Source organism: Epinephelus fuscoguttatus, linkage group LG3 (genome assembly GCF_011397635.1).
Source record: "Epinephelus fuscoguttatus linkage group LG3, E.fuscoguttatus.final_Chr_v1".
Classification (NCBI taxonomy): Eukaryota; Metazoa; Chordata; class Actinopteri; order Perciformes; family Serranidae; genus Epinephelus; species Epinephelus fuscoguttatus.
The window spans coordinates 32130700-32153416 of record NC_064754.1 but is presented as its reverse complement, the minus strand read 5'-3'; the positions used below and the strand labels follow the sequence as shown (position 1 = coordinate 32153416).

Below are 22717 nucleotides of genomic sequence, written 5' to 3'. Positions count from 1 at the left end.
TATAATGATCACACTTTAACTTACAAAATGAATTTACAGAGTTGACTGAACACTTTCAATCACAGGCTAAACCTGTAAGTGTGTGTGCGCATGTGTGTGTGTACGTGTGTGTGTGTGGCCCAGGCATATATCAGGCCATTACAGACGGTCTCCAGCTTGCATCCAGATTGGCCACCGGGGATTCGTGGGGCTGTGGGGGCAACAGTGTCATAGCAACGGGCTCTGCTCATGTGGCGGGTGTGAAGACCTGCTGTCTGTTCGGTCTGCCATCTTAGTCACACCGACCTCTCATACAGTACATGTACACGCACGCGCGTGCGCACACACACACACACACACACACACACACACACACACATTGCACCATGTTTCATATACACATAAGGATGATCCATGTGGATGATCCTATAAACACTCATGACCATGTGTATACTGATGTACACACACATGTACACCAGTATACACATTAATCTGGTCCAACATGGAGGGAGCGTATGCAGAATGGGGACTAGTGGACAACCCCCCATCACTATCTGTTCACTATTGATTTCCCCCCTGCCTGCCTGAAAGGCAGTGGGACAGAGGGCTAATATGATTAGCATTGACAATCCTGTGTGTACGAGCGTGTGTGCACACAAGGTTAACATGGATGATGGCAGCAGTAGAGCCTGCGGGAACAAGCCCTCATGTTAGGCGATATGTAGGTGTGTGTTTGTATGTGATACCCCAGGCAGTGTGTTAGAATCCTCTGGGATCACTATGGTGATAATATGGATGTTTACTGCTGAGAGAGCGCAGGACAGACTCAACCTGAACAGTAATCAATCTGCAAGTCAAGATATGAGGAGGAAGAGGAGGGACGGATTTGCCAGTTCTAAGAAATCCTGATTTGGTTTGAACTCAGTTTGAAATCTGCTCCAGCTGTTTTAGCTGATTCTGAGCACTTGAAAATGTCAGATGGAGCTTGTTAACAACTTTAACAGACTTCAGCAGGACGTGCTCACATCTGGCTGTTAGGGTCTCGTCTTTGCTGCAGTTGAAAGTCTTTGAAAAGGAAAGAGAAAGCTCATGGAGGGAGGAAGTCACCTGGCACCAGCTAGACTGGGACTTTATTCTCAGTTCAAATCCAATAGATTTAACTCTCGGTGCATGTCATGGTCATGTCAGATTTTGAGGCTGATACCAATATCTGGCTTATAATAGAAATAAGATAACGGTATACTGGATAATTTTGTAATCAACTAGTTGAAATACAAATGAAGTATGTTGGGAGCAGGATTTTTTACAGTTGAGGATAAATTTTAATTTAAAAGACGGCAGCAACAGCTGCAAATTCAAGACAATGAACTAAATATGTAACTATAATAAATAACTATCAATCAAAGCACAATAAATTCAATTTAAGAGAAACTGAGGTTAAAATGATCCATTAAAATACAACCTAAGAAACATATATTGCTGCGATTGATTTCTGATCTCTGATAAAACAAGATTGGCTGATACTTTTGACCCTGGTGACACATGAGAAGGCTCTAATACGAACAGCCAAAAATTAGAGCACACATCATTAAAGACAGCAAAGACTTGCCACTTACTCAAAATCTTTTTAAGGGCTCAGATTAATCAAAACAAATTGTGCCTTACAGATTGATTATTGAATGACTGTTGTAAATCTGCTCAATAATGTGATGTTAAATGAACCTTCACAGATTGGGAGGATTGTTTGCTGCTCACATAAAGCTTTTGGCTACGAGGACGTCACTGTGTGTGTGTTTGTGTGTGTCAGTGTGTGCAGTCCATATGTCTCTCAGTGTGAGCCGGGCTCTTGTGGTGTTTGCAAGTTGAGCGTGAAAGAGTTCAGAATCAAATCCACACACCTATGAACAGTCATGAATTTACGGGCTGGTGTGTACTGTACGCGTGGGAGTTTACACGTTTGTTTGAGTGCGTGTTTCCATGCATGTGTGTCGTACCGCTGAGGCCAAGTTGCCTCCTCTCCACGTTCTTGCAGTACTCCTTCAGCTCCTTCTCTGACAGCTCACTGAAGGGGTTGGGAGGCAGGGGAGCCATCTGCTCCTCCTCTGTGGGCACGTATGGCTGGGGAGGAGACAGGGAGAGGGGTGAGCATGGGCATTAGAGCACACACACACACACACACACACACACACAGACACACAGACGAACGCATCAGAGCACAAATGCATGCACATACAAAAAACAAATCCCTCTCCTTTTTCCTCTTCCTCTTAAACACACACACACACACACACACACACACACACACACACACAGTGTCTGAGGGGTACAATCATTCATTATAACATGACTACAACAGATCATATAAAGATAAAAGTGTCGACCACATCAAACAGAACTCATCTAATCATCAACTCCACGCAGAAATCTTCAACCAATTAGCCTGATAAACCCCAACATCTTTTTAACAGACTGTGGAATAATAAACACTCCAAAAGCGTACTGATGGAGTTTACACTGGGGGCACCTAACAAAACAAGTCACACACATGCACACAACAACACACATTTGTGACACGTCTGCTCAGATTTTTGCTAAAAAATCTCTCCTGAAACCATCATGCTCCAACATAACATTTCATTTCCAGATCTCACACACGGGAAAACAAGAAGTGCAACATTGTCTGAAACAGAATTATAAGTGGTGTAAATGAATTTAGAATCTTACAAAAACAACATTTATAAACACATGCAGTGTTTTTGTTCTGAACGGGCAAAAAGGTATAAAAAAAAACTCACAAAAAACTACAGTCAAATAAAAGCACCACTGCAAACGGTGACATTTAGAAAAACACTTGTGGATATTTACCAGAACTTTTATCTGCACCAGATCCTTCAAGACAAGACACCAACCACAAAACCATCAGCATGGAAATGTCTTAATTTGATATTTTTTATCTTACGTTTTATGTGTTCATTACTGTCTATTTCATTCAGTCTTTCATAACTACGTACATCTATAAAACTTACAAGAGGTAAGGTTGCTAAATGTGCTCACTTGTCTCCACCTAGTGGCCACAAGGTGTCATTAAACTGGCTATGCTCTCCAGTGAACCACTGAGGCAGGTGATTAAAGCTCCATCACAACAATTCAATGCCAGCACAGGTGTTTTCACTTGTGTCTAATCAGTCAGAATAACTGAAAACACCTCTGAGTTATTTCTCAATAAACAAGTATTTAGGGAAATGTGTATTGTTGCTCCAGTGCAGCAGGGAGGCCGAATGGTTACAGACACATATACTGGATCTTTATAGACCATCTGCCGAAATCCTGAAAACTAAATGTGGAGTAAATGTGTCTGGCTCTGAAGAAGAAGAGAAAAAATGTGTGTGTTATAATGTGTAAATTTAAAAAGGGGTAAAAATGGATGCGAACTCTCCATGAAAATCTGATTTCTTGCTCTTAATTTCCATCATTACTTTCTGAGCTGCCTTCAGTGTCAGACAACTCTGTTAAAGTGAACAGGTGCCTCTTTCGGCAGGAAACAAAACACTTTTCTGTTAGGCGGGAACATCAAACTGTTAAAAGCCATCTGCATTAATTCAGATATTTTTTTAAAGTTTATTTTTCTAAACTTTTGTTGTATTTTTCGTATATCTCTAACTGTAGGCAAGGTGATATGGAGGGCAACTACAGCCAAGTATAAAGGTGATCTAAAACAGGTCTTGGTGTCAGACCCAGTGTGAACAGATCTAAATCAGACTGTAATGCCAGCAAACCAAGTGAATTTAGATTTGGACATCAAAGACAGCAAATTTTTACCCGTCGCGGTTCATCTATAGGGATGCCTGCAAGGTGCTGAGAGCGTGGCCCCGATGACGTCATATCAAAGCGGTTCTGCTCTCTGATCTGTGATAGGACAAAACACACGATGGAAGCTTTAGCAGTGACTTTGATTTAAAATTATGGACAATTCAGAGCTCAAATTAAATTGACTGAAACGCTGAAATTTGTACAACTTCACATGTAACATTGCTGACTGAGAGGAGAGAATAGTTAAGACTCACTTTGTTTCTCTTCTGCAGCACTTCAGTGGGGTCTGTGTTGAGAGGGACAAACTGATTGGGGTCCTCGATTCGGATTGGGGTTCCTGTTTCCTCCGCCTTCATCCACTATAGAAGAAGAGGAGGTGAAAACACGTGAGATTAAAACTATCTGCTCAGAATTACAACCTGACACAGTAAAAACATGTAAAAACCTCTGATGCGACTATTGAATGTATAACCCTATTTATAAAGCACTTTTTTAAAAACACATCTATTCTATGCTTACAATATATATTTTTTTAAATATTAAAGTGTGGGATAAAAACTGAGGGACTAAAAATATATGAGCATCCAGCAGTCAGGAGCTCTGATAAAAACCTACTAGGTAGGCAGTTTAAATTTTGGCTTAACTGGGCAAAATTCCCATAATAACCTTTGAGCATTTTGTAATTCAAGTGGACTGAGAGAAAACTAGACTTCTGCACCTCCTCTTGTCTCTGTTTTCAGACTTTAGAAAGTCTCGCCTGTGATGGGAGACTTTGGCCAATCACAGGTCATTTTAGAGAGACGTGTGTTCCTATTGGCTGTTCTACAAATACAGATGTGCATGTGCATCCCTTCAGACTCTGAAAGCTTGACGTAATGGTGGAGAGTCCTGCAGAGATAGTTGTTATCCCAGCATTAGCAATTGCTGCCTACACTGCAAAGCATCCCAAAAAGGAACACTGACTTATTGAAACAAGAATCTAAAAGAGAGTCTGACTATAAATGAAACAAACACATGTCAGTGTTTCAGAGATGGAGAGATAATGTTTCAAATAGTTTTGCCTTCTGCTAACCACAGCCAAAGGCTCACAGCTGTTTCATGTTCCCATTTATTGTAGCTTATTTTAGCTAGATCCTCGGAGAAGGACCCCCCCCAACTGTCTCCTGTGCTACTGCTTGCTCTCCTCCCAGGGAAAAAGTCCACAGTGGCGGAGAGACCATAGGGTAGCTTGCTAGCTCAGTCTCATTTGTGGTCTGACAAGCAGAGACAGAAAGCAGGGCGAGGAGGGGCTGAGCCAATGAGCTGAATGCAACTGTACAATGAAAACAGGATTAAACACGTCAATGTATGGGGAACACTTGGTTACTGCATGATGCGTGTGCATATGCCTGTGGATGTCTGGTGGGAGGGACTTAGGGAAGAGAGAGGAGAGCTGCAGGAAGAGGACATATTTTAAAATTTTGCCTTTTATGCCTTTTCTAGATTTCCTCCCATCACATTTGTCAAGATGTTTCAGTTTTTGCTGCTGATTGTGCTCATTCATTTTAACAGTGCCTCTTCTGAACCATTCAACTTTGTGGAGGTGCAACATAAATCACTGGAGTACTCTTTTAAAGTCACTAAGCTAAATGCCTCAAAGATAAATCACATCAACCAGTGCAACTGATCCATAATGCAGTTCTCTACTCAGCCAGTAGATGGCAATGTAGTATCAGGTTTTAAACACTGAGGCGCAGCTCCAGTCACAACAAAGCAGTCAACACTGACTGACAGTAAACTGGAGGATGAGTCAGGGCACTGTGTGATGTACATGTTGACCCTTTTCCTTCAGGTTTATTATTATAAGTCCAGATTCACATTTTAACACACGAACATTAAGAAAAAGTTTTACTTTAAAGAAGTTATGGAAGTTCAGCTTCATACATTTATAAATCAGTATACAAACTGAAACCTTTAATCCTCATGTTTTTCACACCAACACACACACACACACTCTGCTCACCGTGGTTGTCCTGCTGTTGTAGCGCTCCTCTCCGCCCTCCACGCTGACCTTGGTGTAGCTGTTGGGGGAATTGAGCCAGCGCGTCTTCTCCCTCTGCTGCCGCTGCTGCAGGAACTTGAAGGGCATCCTTGTGGCGCCGCTGTCCCCGTCCTCCTCGAACATGAATGCTGTGACCGTGGCGGGGATCTCTACGTCACTCTTGTGCCTGGGCTTCTCTCGCATGATGGGGTGCCTGTAGGCGTAACCTGTCCTGTAGCCCTGCAGCGGGAAACAAGGTCACATTAACAGTTGGGTTTTTTGATACATCACGATTTGTTTAGTGTTTACAGTCACCAGAAAACAAACCTCATGGTTAAATCATACATTCCTATTTGTCTGCTGTATCTATGTTGTCCCCATTTGACTTCTGCTCCTCCATCCATTCCTTCTACAGCTGTAACATCCTGTTTACCCCATCAGGATCATTAGATGGTCTCAGATAATAGCTCACATGACAATACAAACATAATGATGCACTTAGTTTCTCATTTTTACACTAGCAGGAGCATAAATTAGAATTTACTCAGTGACTTTTCCTTCCTGTAATGCTGCTTGAGCTGCCAGTTTCACACTTAGTCGAATGGAAAAGAAAGAGAGACCCAGTGTTGTGACCGCAGGGTTTCTGGCAGCACAGACGGCAGAGCCAGAGAGCCATTTCCTGTCTGACCCTTTCTCTCTTGCCCCTCTTCCACTCACTCATCCCTCTCCTCTTTATCCTCATCTTTCCTTTTCTCTCACACTCCCACTGCTCCCCTCTCTCTGCAGCTTAAGTCTCACTGGGTCCTGCTGTTTTTCAGACATTTTTCCACACACGGCTTGACAGTGGAGTTCCGTTCTTTTCCGTTTTGTCCTTCTCTATTCATCTCAGAGTCACGGACAAAGTTAACCTTTCAACTTGACGTGAACCTCCTTTTTGAGACAGTTAGCAGGGCTGGCATGCTCTCTTCCTGCAACAGCTGATTTTTGTACTTGCTCAAACCAGGAACTTTGTTATAATTGTATACTGGTTGTGAAAGATGGACGGAGAGAGCAAGTGGTTTATTTTGTTTCCCCTCGTTCTCTTCACTGTGTCTAGGTCTTGTTCTGGCACCAGCAGCTTATCTGATACAAATGTCGTGTTCATGAGGTGTGAGAGCAGAGACGGATGACACAGAGCTGAGCTGTTCAGAGTCTTGACATGCTGCTGGGAGGCAGTGACTCGAGAGAGGAGAGCAGAAGAAGAGAGAAGAGGGGGACGGAGAGAGGTGAAAAGGTGAAGTGTGTGTGCGTGGGGAGGCACAGAGGAGGAGCAAAGACATTTAGCAAAGACTGACACAGCACCTCTCTGCGTGGTGATGCTAAATTATTATCTTTTAAATTATTTGCCCTCTTCACCCAAATTTCTAATTGTGCCATTTTAAATTCATCTCTCCTCCCTCTGACTGTTTCTGTTACCAGATTAATAGCTCCCAGTATTGCCAGTTTCCTCACATTTTCTATTAGTAGAGTTTAGGTTTCTGTAGGGGGCGCTCTTTTCTACTGTTTCTACGGTGGCCACCACCGTACATGTTGCTTCCTAGTCCCACATCAGTTCATTGCAAATAAAAACAGACACGTACTATAAAACTACAGAGGATTTCTCCCACAGAGAACATTTAAAACAAATATAATGCATTCATGAAACGCTTATGGGTTGTGTCATTTTTTTTTTTTTTTTTTAACGAAAAGCCAAACAGATGTTTAGTTGTAGGAAAATGACATCACTTTACAGAAGTGGTTTTGTAGAAAACGACCTCTGAAAGGCCACAATGTGCTGAGACTAAAGAAAGGAAAAGGAATCCTCTGTATACTTTTATCTTCGTGTAATTTTAATATTTGCCTCTGAGCTTATTTGTACAAAGATAACACACAGAAGCGAACAGTGTAAATCTGATCTAAGCATTTAACGAGCCCGAGGCTTTATGATAAACAGATGAGTGTTCTTTTCCTATCGTTGTGTTTGTGCTCCTCTCACTTTGATGTCTGGACTCACCAGGTTATCAAGCATCCTCATCAGAGACTCAAACTCCAGCTCGCCAACCTTCCATTTGTACTGTCCGGCCATGCTGACGGAAGCCATTGAGGCCAAGGTGAACACTCGTGATTTGTACTTCTCCTGATCCAGCACTATCAGGTTGTCCACACCGCCAGCACATGAGATGGCATTCACCTAGAATGACAAAGTAGGGACAGAAGGAGAGGAATGTGAGCATCGACTGCAGACTGATGGCTCGTGATGCAACACAAAACTGACACAAAAAGGCCTCTCTGTTGCCAAACATCTGTAGCATTAGATCATCCACCTAAAATAAGAATACGCAGACTTCCTGACTATTTTCCACGCAGAAGAAAGACGTCATTCACCAAAATCAAAATGAGATGCCCCTCAATCTACAGCGACCACAGCACCAAGGAATATACAGTACATGGCACACAGCAAACATGGTGGGGGGATTTATTTATAGAAATTAAGCTGGGCTTTGCAGGATGGATTAATGTTTTCTTTTGCTTGACCGGGGGAGAGTCAATCAGGAGATTTGGTATGACTGTTCCGGCCTGGGACGCAACATCATCTCTAAAATCCTCCGTAAAAGTGAACACAAAGACACGCAAGGGTCCACCAGCAAAACAACCAAATAAATCCCACACATATCTCTAAGCATTGATACATCATAGCATCTCTCAGTGATGACATGTCAAAAAAGTCTGATAGCTATATCTGCAGATAAAAACACTGTAGTTATGTGACCCGTCTTTGACATCATCATAGGATTCCTGATGTGTTCCTCTTTAAACTGAATATTATTCACCCATGAATGGTATACCAGCAGCGAATATTGTAACAATATGTTTTACATACAGTTGAACAGTCAATGTTTATGTCAAGCAGGTTACGTTTGGATTCATACTGCTACATTTCAAACATTTACCCACCCATTTATTCAACCTTTTCCTACTTTTGCCTGACTATCCCGATCACTTATCAATTATTTTAAGCTTACTATTTCAAGCATTTATCAATTGTTTTTGGGTAATTATTTCAAGCATTTATTAATTATTTTGAGCTTACTATTTCAACCATTTACCCATTATTTTTAGGTCACTATTTCAACAATTTATCAATTATTTTTTAGGTTACTATTTCAAGCATTTATTAATTATTTTGAGCTTACTATTTTAACCGTTTATCAATTATTTTTAGGAAATTATTTTAACCATTTATCAGTTATTTTGAGCTAACTATTTTAAGCATTTATCCATTATTTTAAGCTTACTGTTTCAACAATTTATCAATTATTTTTAAGGTAACTATTTTAACCATTTATCCATTATTCTGAGCTATTTCACCCATTTATCATTTATTTTCAGCTAACTATTACAATTATTAATTATTTTTAGGTATCCTTTTCGAACCACTTATCAAATACTTTCATCTAACTATTTTAACCATTAATCCCAAGTGATTTTTTTTTACTTTTGCAAACTATTGAAACCGCTTATCTTTTCCTTTCAGATAACTACTTCAACCATTTAATCTATTATTTTTTTAGGTAACTGTTTTAATGATTTATACTTTCGACTAGTTGTTCTAACCGCTTATCAATTACTTATTGCTTACTATTCCAACCAACCGTTTTAACTGTTTATCCATTACTTTTAGCTAACTGTCTCAACCATTCATCAGTTACTTATTACTTTTTTTTTTTGTTTTTGTTAAATTAGCAGAGCTACAATCTTTCCACATACCCCCTTGACAACAGACGACAAAATTCAGATACTGTAAACTAAATATGAATGTGAAATTGAATATCAACTGATAATTCTGATTTCATTATCATTCATATCTCCTGCCTGATCCACACCTCTTGAAATCCCCTCTGCCATCTTTCTTCCAGCTTTCTCAGGGGCGCAATAAATCAAAAGGAAGAACAACACCCTTCTCTAAATGCTGCTTTGGACCAGCGTCAACAACAACACATCAGCTCATTACTCCCTTCATCACTCCTGATAGCCTGACTGTGAGACTGTTTGGCCAACACTTTCCATGAGGCAAGAGATTACGACTTATGGAGTGTTAAAATAGTGAGAGTGGGGAAATGTGAAAATGGCTGTGGAGACATTATATTTAGCGGGAAAGCTGCCGCCCTGTTGGTCTAATACATGTGCAGAGGAAGCTGAGCGGTGCTGGAATGTGCTGGGTTCCCAAAACAGCAGCAGCTAGCTCGAGTGTGTGCATTGGTCTGTGTGTGTGTGTGTGTGTGTACCTGGATTTCGCAGGCGTATTGGGCATTGTAGATGTAGTGAAAGGCCTCTTCGATGGTCTCCCCGAGAGCAACCACACCGTGATTCCTCAGCACCAAAAGCTGTAACACAATCAGTGATTAGGAACAGCAGAGCAGTCAGATCAAACAGAGTCTTCAGAGGTACAATTATGTAACAGGTCATTTAATTAATAAGTAACTATCAAAACATTTCTAAGTCAATGTATCAAGGGGTTCGCGCCCTGGATGACGACAGCAGGACCTGGCAACACACTACTGGTGGAAATTCCCTTGAATTCCATCTTTCTGCCAATTCAAATTCTGTTGAACTTCGATCATTACAAAAGAAGCCAAGTGCATGACACTCACATGAAGAGCGTGCAGGGACAGAGAGGTAAACCGAACCTCTCAACATCTCAACAGGATGTGCTGGTTTGACTGTCTTGCCACTGTTTCCTACTTGAAATAAACCACACCCTGATAATTAGTTAATTTCTCTTTCTTGACTGCAAGGACAAAGAACGAAAACACCCCTTCCTCTAGCATGTTAAAAATACCCGTCAAGATATCAGGTCTGCACATCCCAGGCTTAACAATGGCTCTGTGCTAATTTAGCATATTTCTAATCAGTGAGCTATTCCTTTAAGAATGACGACGACTGCCCAGGTGGACGACCTTGCTCAATTTCTTGTTTTTTCCTACCTTCGCCGTAGGTCCCAGGGCCTTCTGCAGCTCTCTGCGCTCCTCCTGGTCGTCCAGGCTGCCCTGGTAGTTGTAGTAGGCGATATCACCCAGGATCAATGCCTCCTGGGAGATGGGCAGGATGCCACACTTCATAGATGACACCTAAAGCAGGAGGAAGGTGAAGAAGGCAACAGAGGCATATGAGAGATGAGAAGTTTTGACGGGTGTGCTCGAGCTGTTTTATTCATCTGAGTCTGAGGCTGACATTTATATTAGATGTCTCTGTGAAGAACACTTTGAAACTCCTCTGATGACTGCAGAGACGAGCCTCTGTGTTGCGTATCACAAACACTTCCCATAACAGCTTCTATTTAGAGATCATTATTCCTTTTAAGTTGAGGTGTGATTTAATTACAGCATTCAAATTCTAAAACCTCTCTGAAACAACTCAGCTCAAAATCCAACATCTGATTATTACGTTTGCTGTCAACAAGAGCCTCAGGTGCTCTGCAGGTTAATCAGGAGGTTTCAATACTGTGTAGTGTAATGTGAACTTACAGCAGCTGCGGCAGGAGTGTGCACGTGTATGATGCAGCGGATGTCTGGACGCATTGAGTAGATGGCAGCATGTGGGCTGAAACCTGCAGGGTCGACCCTCAGGTTGGTGGAGCCCTGATCGATCACATCCCCTATGATGTTGACCTTCACCTGGGGCGACAAGGAGAGGAGACAGAGTCAGTGAATGCTTCATGGAGCTGGTGGAGGTGAAGCTATTTTTACCCAAACCTTTTTTCCTTTTTCTTAACTGGTGCAAAACTAAAGCTGGCTATTAAAGGTTTCTGAAACCCTGACAGCTGCACCATCCAGACAGCTCTCCTGAGAAGGGAAGGGAGGAGAGATGACGAGGCTGCAGGGAAACATACTCTAAAACAAACCATGCCCAGATCAGTGTAATCAAATATACCCAGGCACTAAAGTACGTCCGGAGACTTGCATATAACCAGATCCACTCCCTCACACACAAACAAACAGCTGATAGCCCTCAGAAATTAACTAAGAAGACATAAACACAAGTCAGAATCAATGAGCATGAAGACAGAAATCACATTATCAATGATTTCTCCTCTCCGTCCACTCCTCTCTGGGAAATGAATTGGAGCGTTACCAGGAAACATAATATAGTCGGGGAGTGGACATGACGTCCTGTACTATGACAACTTAATTACCAGGCAGTTAGCAGTTATTAGATTTAAGGATGGGAGAGAAGAACGATGGAGGGAAAGATAGAAGAGGCAGAGACCTGGAGGGAAGAGAGTTGGCTAACCAGAGTAAATGAAGAAAGATAACTGGACCAAGAGGCTGAAGAAAGAGCAACTGACTGCAGATGACAGTTCCTCGCTGTAAAACCTAATGACAAACAGAAAACAGCTCTGCCTGTAGATCTTGCGCTGCCGTTACCGTGACCACATATTCTGTGATAGAAACTAGAACCTACAAGCTCACATTTCGCTTTCACATTACAAAGTCCAAATGTGTATCACAACAGGAAGGGGCATCCACCATCCAGTCTGAGGCTAACGAAATACACCCATTCAGCTGAATATTTACAGTCCAGATTTTATCTCATGTGCTTCACTTCTGCCACACTTCGCTCCTGCCTTGAGAAAGACTGTGTTTCTGGAGTAACTTGTTTTAAACTCTCTTTTCTTTTTGGGGCTTTTGTCTCTTATTAGGACAGTCGAAGCGGGAAAGGGGGGGGAGAGAAAAGCGGGATAACATGCAGCAAGGGGCTGTTGGCTAGAATTGAAAAATCAGAGCCCCGAATAAGAAATAACTGGTACAGCCAAAAAAGACATCTCAGGTAAAATAAGGGGAAACAATATCAGCTGGGAGCCTATCCCATTTGATATTGGGCGAGAGGCAGGCTACACCCTTGACAAGTCACCCGAAAATCGCAGGGCTGACACATAGAGACAGACAACCATTCCCTCTTCACACCTACAGCCAATTTAGAGTCACCAATTAACCTGCATGTCTTTTGACTGTGGGAGGAAGCTGGAGTACCTGCAGGAAACCCACACTGACATGGGGAGAACATGCAAACTCCAGGGTTCAAAGCCCCGACCCTGGGTTCGAACCAGGAACCCTCTTGCTGTGAGGCAACAATGCTAACCACTGCACCACTAGCAAAAAGTAATTTTAAAATCACATGTTTACTTTGTTTATCATCATCAGTTTTCACAGTCACTTTCTATCAGGTTTTCACCCCTCCAATTAACATTCAAAACTTTACTGTGACCTGAGTGGCAGTGGCAATACACTATGTGTGGAAAATTTTGTGTAGTTGCCTTGAAAAAAAAAAAATCAATAATTTCTTGATTATTCTTGACATGTAGGATAAGCCTTGCACACTGAACCAGATTTAGTAGGCCAACATACAGTACTGCTACCGAAAACTTAGTATAGTATACAGAGTATTAAAAGTACCGAATGCTAATGACAAAAAATGCATCAGATTCAAAACATGACTTTTAATTGGTTTACTTTGTATTTTGTTGCGCTTGCATTTTTATTTTATCAAGATCACAATCTAATGCATTAGTGAGTTTGGCTTCACACAGACAAAAGGTGTGGAACATGACTCACTTTGCAAAGTAACATATGTTTTGGTATTAGAACAGAAACGCAGGTGTTATATCGGCACTTATATAAAAAAAACAATATTGATTAACTTAAACACCAGGGTGAAGTGCACAGCTTGATTTTAATCTCTGGGTCAACTCAAGCCGAAAATCCTGAGACCTGTCCTGAGTGCTGCTGCTCTGTCTCCGACTGTTTGGATGGATGACCTTGTATTGATCTTTCACCCAGCTTTGGAAAGTGAATAGCACCAGCCGAGCGTAACTAACCACCACCATTTTTTGTCTCTCTGCGCACACCCACAGCTGCAGCCAGCTGTCAGGCAATGGAACATCGATTGGTTTAGATCACATGTCCAGTACAGTGTCAGTTCACCCTGTCACGTCCTTCAAAAAGCAGCTCCCTCACCCTGTCAGTCAAACCCACCCTGCTGCTGAGAGGCCCCTCTGACAAACATAGCACTTCTAATTATAAGAAGATGCCAAAGGACGTGTCAGAAAGAATCTGAAATGTGACTCGGCTGGATGAAAAGTACAGGATAAGGGCCTGAAGAAGAAGAAGAAGTGTGGGCAGCTGGAACTATTTATCACTGCACTGACATCAAACTGAACTAAGAGATGAATGAAATGCACAAACCAAAAACACTCAGATGGACCAAAGTGTGAATCCCTCTACGAACTCAAACGACCTCGTCTTCACCTCAAAGCTCAAACAGAAGATCGAGAGGGAGAGGCAGATGGAAACTGACCAAAGCCAACTGAACTCCAGCCTTTCTCTGACGCTACAGCCTCCACCCAGCTGACCCCAACACGACCCCCAAGACTCTTTATTCTGGATGACTTCCTCTTAATCAATCTCTTCGCTTCTCTAAACACTTGAACTCAACCATGTAACTACAGAGAGCGATGGATCAAAACAGGTTGAGAGAGGAAGAATAAGAAGGGGAGGAGGATAGAGAGAGCGAGAGCGAGAGCGAGAGAGAGAGAGAGAGAGAGAGAGAGAGAGAGAGAGAGAAACCCAGCAGCGACAGACTGGCATCAAAACACAGACAGGCAAATCTGAAAAGTGCCCCACAGCATAATTTTGTTGTGTCTCCTGAAAGCTGCTATGTTGTGGTCGGAAAAGATGGATGTAGTCCAGATGCACACTCAACTAAATATATGCCATTTTCAATGATTTTGTCATATATCTTCAAGACTGAGCCACACTTTACCCTGCTGTCTCTGATTTGTACGATACAGTAAGTAGCTGTCAGCACAAAGTGTCATTATGAGCTATTTAACTGGGACAGTGTTTTTAGTAGTTAGACTTTTCCCAGTGGTACAAGGACAGTCATTCTTTCAGTCACTGAGACAGCTGAGAGAGTTCAGAGTGAAAGCTGCATGTAAACAGGTTCATTTATGTTTCATTTGAAATGAGTCATGTCGGGAAACAAAACAAGTCTGGATTGGTAAAATATTTTGATGGGAGGAGTGTGCGTCCACTTTTAGAAGATGAGGTGTCTAGCTCGTAGAGTTCTAAAGGCCTAACCACACAGGGTTTAAGGTTCCTGCTAAAAACTTTCTCAAGTGTGTTAAGTATTTGACGCCAGAAATCAGTTTAATCTGGACAGGACCAGAACATGTGAGTATGGTCAGCAGGCAACCTTTTAAAATTATTACTTGTATACCCCGAAGAGGACCTCAGATTGTAATAAACCATGCCTTACTCAAATAGAAGAAGAGCGCACTAAATCAACGATATGGTCCCACCTGTTGTCAGGTATTGGCACACCAATTTCTTGCCCTCTAATCTGCTTCAGATGGGCTTTCAGATTCAGGTTAAGGGAGTCAATGGGATTGTAAATTACAGAGATGGAGTGTTTCTGGATGGGATCCAAAGCCGGAGGAGAATCCATCAGGGGCCCAGGAGGGTGATTAGGGAAATGGGGATAGTTAGAGTTAATGAAATGTCAGACTTTAAAGCAGTATTTTAACTCCCTAAAGAAAATAGTGTTCTCCCTTCTGGACATTGAAATTGTGAATACACTATACACGGCAACTTTTCCTATTTACTATTTGGTGTGAGAGTGTTTTTGTTACAACTAAAGTAAACTAGAGAGCCTTTGTGAGATACAGTGGTGGAATATTAAAGATGTTTTATTTAGTTTTAGTCAGCTAAAGACCTCTGACCTACCTGCGTTTGGCATTGAGGGAATACCACACTCCCCAAATGATTATTTTATATAAATTATTTACCCTGTGTTGTTGAATTTGTGAAGAAAACTTTCTTTTTCTCACATCCCAGTCTCGAACGACAAATCCAAGAACAGAGAAAATTCTTTATCAATTGAAGTAAAAGGGGTTTGTGTTAAACAACAGCAAAGCTATATCAAAACATCTGTTTGCAAACTTTCACACAACTCGTGCAGTATAATCCGAGTCTCATTTATCCAGTCTTATGCTCGGTGCTTCTCAAATAGACGGCCCTTACTGACGGGGAAATGAACAGAAAATGGAACTTAATCTGTGCTCTCTTCAAAGCCAGACTCCATTCACAAAAACAGTAATTTTACCGCGCTGATCACGGGAGCTGCTGGTCTACCACTGCCTCCATCAGTTACTTAGTTGGTATTATTGTGTGACTTTGGTGAATCTAACCCACTAAGACTTCAATTCATCAAGATATTTTCAGTTTTTTGGATTCTTTGTTCATCGTGAACATGTGAGAAAAGCAATATTTTCAAAAAAATGTAGTTTAACAAGGGGTGAATTATTGATACACAAACGATCATTTGGGAGTGAAGTATTTCTTTAAACTAGCACATTCATTCTTACTTAAAATATGTTGGGTGAATAAAAGGTTATCAGATCAGTATCATGCTTCACTTCACACAGAGCTCAGCACTGACTGCGCAGCATCTGGACTTATTTGTTATTACGAGGTAGCTAACTGATACCACCACATCTTTGGAGGGTTGTAAAGTTGATCCAGATGTTACACAGACAATTTCTAATTTATCTATTTATTTAATAGCGTGACCATTGTCTTTATTCCTTGAATAACTTAAATCAGATTTGGATTTAAGCGATAAACACACATATAAACTGAAGTAAACTTTATGTTCATTTGAGGCTGCAGCTTCTGTTTGACAGATATATTTTCTGAGCTTTATTCTGCATCTAACAAAGTTTTTCCACCAGTTGAACTTCTGCATTGTATTCCCTATAACGAACACAAAGCTGTATTTCCTTTGAGAACAGCTCCAGAAATATCTCACTGTAAAATCTGACTGTGTTTTGTTCTCGACAGAAACTGAACCAATCAGGACTGCCAAGAAGGTTTAGCAATAAAAATGTTCAAATTAAAGCCAGACTTAGAGAGGAACAAAGAATAAAACTAATTCGTCTCAATGACCTTAAAAATGCTTGTAAATTTACTCTTCACTCTCATTGCTATCAGGCACCAGCAGGAACTGAACTTCAGCTGAGTTTCATTGCACATCTCCGCCTGCCAAACGCTCCCGCGGGTCAAACAGTGAAATCTGCCTGTCAGCAGTGTGGCTACTACATCCAGCTGTCGACCCACACCTGCAGCCACATTATACAGGTGTGTGTGTGTGCGTGTGTGTATGTTTGCACAGGTGCTGATAATAAAGTAGGAAAGAAGTACAACAAAGCAAAGAGAACAAGAAGAGAGGACATAAAGAAAACTATTTAAGTGTCAGGTGACTTTTATGCAAACTTTGATAATGTTACATAATAGAAAAAACAGATTGTGGGGGAGTTACGTGGCTTTGTTGGGTAGACGCTGAAAGATATTCCTCCTGAACGTCAAACAAACCGCAGCCACCAAAAACATGACAAACATTCCAAGAATTTATCACTACTGGGCAAGTTGATATTGTTGTTTTGTCAGTTCATATTTTTTCATATTTTATGGATTAAACCACAGGACAAAAATATTTGCCCTAGAGCACAAACGGCCCCATGCAAATGACTGAAAGTTTAATTAATCTCAGAAGTTGTGACTGACTGACTGAATTTTCAGGGGAACATTAATGCTAAAGTGCTTTTTGTGCAACAAACATGAACCATCTTCTGGCTGCTAATGCCAAGTATGAGTCATTTTTTTCAGGCTGTTCGGTATGTCTATAAAACTATTCATAGCATACATTACTTCATTAATACCACAAGTCAGGGTGTTTCATCTTGTTTTAAAACACTGAGAAAGCCTAATTAATTTTTGTCAGATACATGTGAGCAGAAATAAACTCTTGGATGGAGACGAGAGGGAGAAAGTAGAGCACGAGGAGAACAGACAGACAAAAACATGAAAATAGAAACAGAATTAGAGGGAGTTTAGGTGTAAGGCAGGAGGAAACGGAGGTTGCAAACAGATTATTACACACATCTATTGACATCGCATGCTTGCCACTGTGACAGCGTGTGCACTCACTGAACCAAAACCTGACAAATAACCCGAACAACAATATTTGCTGACTTTTTAGGGAGAAGCAGCAGACAAAAAGGGACGGACACAAGACAAACACTTGAGAGAGGGTGGCTGAGAGGGAGGCACGTTGTCCTTGCAAAGACCAAAACACTGAAAAGAGGCTCATCTACAATTTTTCATACAATTCAAGGAAGTACATTGAAGGAAGTAAATGTCTGATTAAGCTAAGTGGAAAAGCATTAGCCTTGTCCAGTGAAGTTAACAACATTAATACTCAGAGCAAACCTTATTACTGCTGGCAAACACACAAACACAAGGACACTGACACACATTTACTACCTATTTGTTTGTTTCACGCTAACCAAGGGACTGCTAAAATCAAAGGTAACTTCGGTTATGAAGTTACACAAACACATAAATGTCTTGAAAACATCTCAACTCAGAATCTTGCGCTTGTTGTTAAAATTAGATAATTGGACTATATCTTAATCCAATTATGTAACTTTTTTTCTTTTTGGCTTTACTGCTAAAAATGTAATTACATTCTTTAAGGCTGAGAATATAACTTCATGGCTGTATGGATGTAAGGAAGGGTCTGTGGCTTCTTAAGTTTCTTACCAGGTTTGATGCAGACGCCTCAGCGAAGGACAGTCCTCTGGGGATGATGAGGATGTGGTCTTGCTCTTTGCTGACTCGACCCTAAGACAGGGAAAAGTAGAATTACTTTTTTTGTTGAAGGATCAAGTTGACTGAAGTCTGATGGCAACTAACTTAAAAAAAAATCTTCCTACTCTGAATGAGGGATGTGAGTGATTAGTCAACTTCTGTACACCAACTTCTCTTCACTGTTAAGTTAGAGGCACTCACTCTCTCTTGTGTATCACTCATATCTGTCCCCACAAAACAGGGTCAGGTAGGAACCAACTGGCTCATAACCAAGGGAACATAATGACTCCACTTTAACACGGCACATGAGAATACAAATGAAACAATACACAAAGTACAATAAATGACAATGAAATAATAATTTACCAGTAACTCAATAATGCTGAATCTCTTGCTACTTAAATATAATTAATGTACCCATTAATAAATACCACAGTAACTTAAGAAATAAAAATAACTGAAAAACATAATGTGTGCAGTAATTGTGGTTACATTATTTATAAACTTATTATTATATACAATTGTGTTCACCAACAAAATCACATTTATTAAAGATTTATTTTCTTAAAGAATATTGTTTTAAATAAATGTTATTAGTGAGCTTTATGAAGTGAGCTGTTGCCATTTTTTGTATGATAATGTGCAATGTTCGTAATGCGTGGTGTAAGGTTCCCCACATTTTAATGCATTTAAAATATGATTTAGTTATTGAAAAATGTGGTTAATGATTTCAAATGGCTCTTATAATATATGCAATATTTTTATGTTTAACCATAAAGAATAAGTTGTGCTCAATTTTGAATGTTTTTCTGAATGTTTTGAGACTTTTTTAGACTTGCCGACTAATTAAAGTTTAAATTTCCATTTTAACATCAGTAAAATTAGTTGTAAAGAACACCTTTTTATTACTGTATATAATATTGAGCAGTGAAACCATACTGGTCAAAAGTAAAGTTAGCATGTCAAAATTATTCTTTTAGTATGCTTCTATGAGTGAAAGTAACATGTGAGTCAAGACAATTCAGTCAATACATCTCAACAGAACAATCAACATCTGGTGTATCTACTCTTATTGCCTTTAGAAACCATTGCTGTGTCTGAAGTCATTTCCTTGTAAATTCATTCACTACTCCCTGTAAGAGAGGCACTCAATAATAAATCATCAAGTGCAGAGTCACACCTGCCACCTGTCATTTTTACTATAAAATCCAACACACTGCATTATGGGAATGTGGGAAGAAAGAAGCATACATGCCACAGACACTGTTTTTTTTATCCGTTTTTGAAGGCAGTATATATAGTGCATAAATTTCACATTTAAAATGAGGACACTGAAATAAAAAGGAGGACAGTAAACATAGTGTACTATATAGTAAACAGAGACTGATTTCAGACACAGCTCATGACTGTCAACACTTCTAAAGGACAGAGTTTGAAACTCAGTCGTGCACACGATGCAGTGCCTTACTGTGATGAAGGAGTTGGCGAAGTGTGCCCAGCTGAACAGGTCCACCAGTCTGTAGAGGCTGGCCACTTTACAGCGTGTCAGCTTCTCGCCTTTCACCATCGTGCTGGATTCCACTCCATACATATCGTTGATGGGTGTGACCATCCCCAGACCTGAACGATGGCACGATCAAGGTTAAAGGAAAGAAAATGATCCAGTCGCATTAAAATGACATGCACAAACACTTATCGTCTCTTTCTAACTACGGTGACGACAGCCACGCAGGACCACTGTCAACATCTGTCTTGTTATCTAATGATGTACCCAACACATCTGGCTCCACATGAAACACACTGAGGTGATGTAAACAGCACTTAAGCTTTATACTTTGTTTACTGCCAACGCCTCTTAGATTCACTCATTACGGGTATATCTTAAGGCAGAGCTCAACTGAACTACTACATAGCCTTTGGTATGTAATTCTGCATTAGTCGTGCATTCCAGCGCACTGATTGAAAGCAGACTTCACATACGGACTCCTGGACACAACTCAAAGATCAAAATGCAGAGAAGTATGCGCAGCTCTTCCGGAGTCTGGGGTCGGGCTGTCTTTGGGTATTTATGCCCTTCAGCACACAAAGTTCATGTTTGGATGTGGATGTCCTCTCTGCAAATACTGATGCTCCGTTTTGTTTTTCAGCGTAAAGTGGCTGCACCCTGAGCAAGGGTGGCACGGTCTGCTAAATGTTAGTCTGGTTGCCCAGGGTGATGGCCCACAGCACTGTGAGCACTTACTGAGGGGGGAGGTATTGAAGCCGGCCACAGAGCTGGCCATGAAGAAGTCAGCGATCTGTCTGAGGGCCAGCAGGCCGGTGGGGTTGTTGCCCTTCCTCTGCTGCTCCTGGATGAGGCTCTCCAGCTCCTCTTTGAAGGCCTGGAAGAGAAGAGGAGAGAGGAAGAGTTGAGAAAGGAAACAATGTGACAATGAGATGACATAACGTTGATAACTAGAAACGGAACCCTCAGATTCCCCTAAACTCGGATGGGAAAGCGATTTTTATAACATCATAAAGGGCTTTTTGGATTGAAAAGATAAGATCCACCTGTACAGAGCACCAGCAGGAGAGTTCTGTATATTCAATTTAGAATTTTCAATGTATCACAACTGAAAAGAAACAATTTCCAATATTTATACACCACACACAAAAATCAAACCTGTGATTTTGAGTTACAAGACTGGACAAGGAAGAAAAAAAATCATTTTGAAGATGGGACTTCAACTTTCTTCAACTGTACTGACATATATAAAGAGTGAAAAGACAGCAAGAGTTGATGGTGAGAGTGATTAGAGTTGAAGGGAGGGCAGGGGATTAATGGTGACAGAGGGATGAAAGAGTAAAAGATGTGGGAACATTAAGAGAGACAGGAAGAGAGGGAATAAACAGGGAGACGTGTTAATCACAGATTAGACATGCTCCTCCAGTGTCAATCTAAATAGTCGTCAAAGCGCTCTATGAAGCCGGATCAGGATAGGCTGGCTTCCCAACAAGCTGAGTCAGGATTGGCCGTCCGGGTAGCTCGCAGCCTGCGCTACGATTGGCTCCAAGAGTGGGAAAGAGAGTGTGTGTGGCTAATCCTCCATGTCCAGACTACAGTCATCTGTTGAATCAACAGATTTAGCTTCAGCTCCTTCATTTAAAAACAGATATAATGTTCATATTTATTATAGCTTATTCATGTTTTCATTGTATTTTTTCTATGCTATATTTATGTTTCTTGACTTTTGCAGTACTTGATTTTATTTTATTTTCACTTACTACACAAATGCAAATTCCTAGTATGTGGAAACCTACTTGGCATTAGACCATGCTCTGATTCTGACACAATAAAATAGATGCCAACAAGCTCTTATGCAAGACCATATACACTCACAGCCGGCTGTGATACATCACATGAAGCACTGTATGATTTTATGTTTTCACTTTCCTTCAAAGCAAATCACAAGACTTCTCATTGTACACTGACTGCAGACTGTGACAGCAGACAAGATAATACTGTATGTGTAGCTGCTCATAATCTTAATAAGGTTGTTACCCTCTCAGGGCGCACGTTCAGCTGTCCATACTGGCTAATGTCATTAAAGCTGTGACCAGTACAGAGGTAATACAAAGGAAGACATGATAAAGTGTTTATATATGGAGAAATAATGAACAACGTCTGTTATTTTCCATATCAGGACATCACATTTGTATCACATGGTCATCCATTAGTTTTAAAGTTTGTCTTCAGTCAGTTTAGCCCATCGTCATTTCACTGAATAAGAGAGTTGATGAGCAACGAAGCAGTGTTTAACTTCAGTTTTCTGTACTTTGTGCACTGGTTAAAATTCTTTATTAAATCGACTCCAAGCAGCCAGAAATAAGTATTTGTCTCGCTGCTATTACAATAAATTCAATATATATTAATGTAAATGAAAACTAAAACACTTCCTGGCTTATCTTATCCCCTGAACCATCTCTGTACGAGATGATATAAATGATTTCCTGGACTCAAATCCAGCTGAACGTTTTAGTCAGAACAATTTCCTGATAAATCCGTAACAGAGATAGGCTCCAGTCCCCGCGATCCCTGACAGGAAAAGCCTTTACCGAAAATGAATGAATGAATGAATCCCCGAACATTTTGTTTTCTCCATCTGTTCCACCACCCTATCTTCTATCCTGCATTTCTTTCAAG

At 40.8% G+C, this 22717-nt stretch overlaps 1 protein-coding gene across 6 annotated transcripts in view; it reads right to left on the bottom strand.

Moving 5' to 3' along the window:
• Positions 1-22717, bottom strand: part of add3a (adducin 3 (gamma) a) — a 130342-nt gene that overhangs the window by 9843 nt on the left and 97782 nt on the right. For 4 of the 6 annotated variants that reach the window (XM_049567311.1, XM_049567301.1, XM_049567325.1 and 1 more), the window contains 12 exons: positions 20777-20915; positions 20003-20154; positions 18487-18567; positions 11353-11502; positions 10813-10956; positions 10114-10212; positions 7842-8018; positions 5792-6049; positions 4044-4148; positions 3799-3885; positions 2845-2868; positions 1974-2097 (listed from right to left, as the gene is read on the bottom strand). In XM_049567311.1, the coding sequence (XP_049423268.1) occupies positions 1974-2097; positions 2845-2868; positions 3799-3885; positions 4044-4148; positions 5792-6049; positions 7842-8018; positions 10114-10212; positions 10813-10956; positions 11353-11502; positions 18487-18567; positions 20003-20154; positions 20777-20915 (1540 nt within the window). The remainder of the gene's footprint in view (positions 1-1973; positions 2098-2844; positions 2869-3798; positions 3886-4043; positions 4149-5791; positions 6050-7841; positions 8019-10113; positions 10213-10812; positions 10957-11352; positions 11503-18486; positions 18568-20002; positions 20155-20776; positions 20916-22717) is intronic. The other 2 variants (XM_049567320.1, XM_049567334.1) reach the window with 1 other exon arrangement.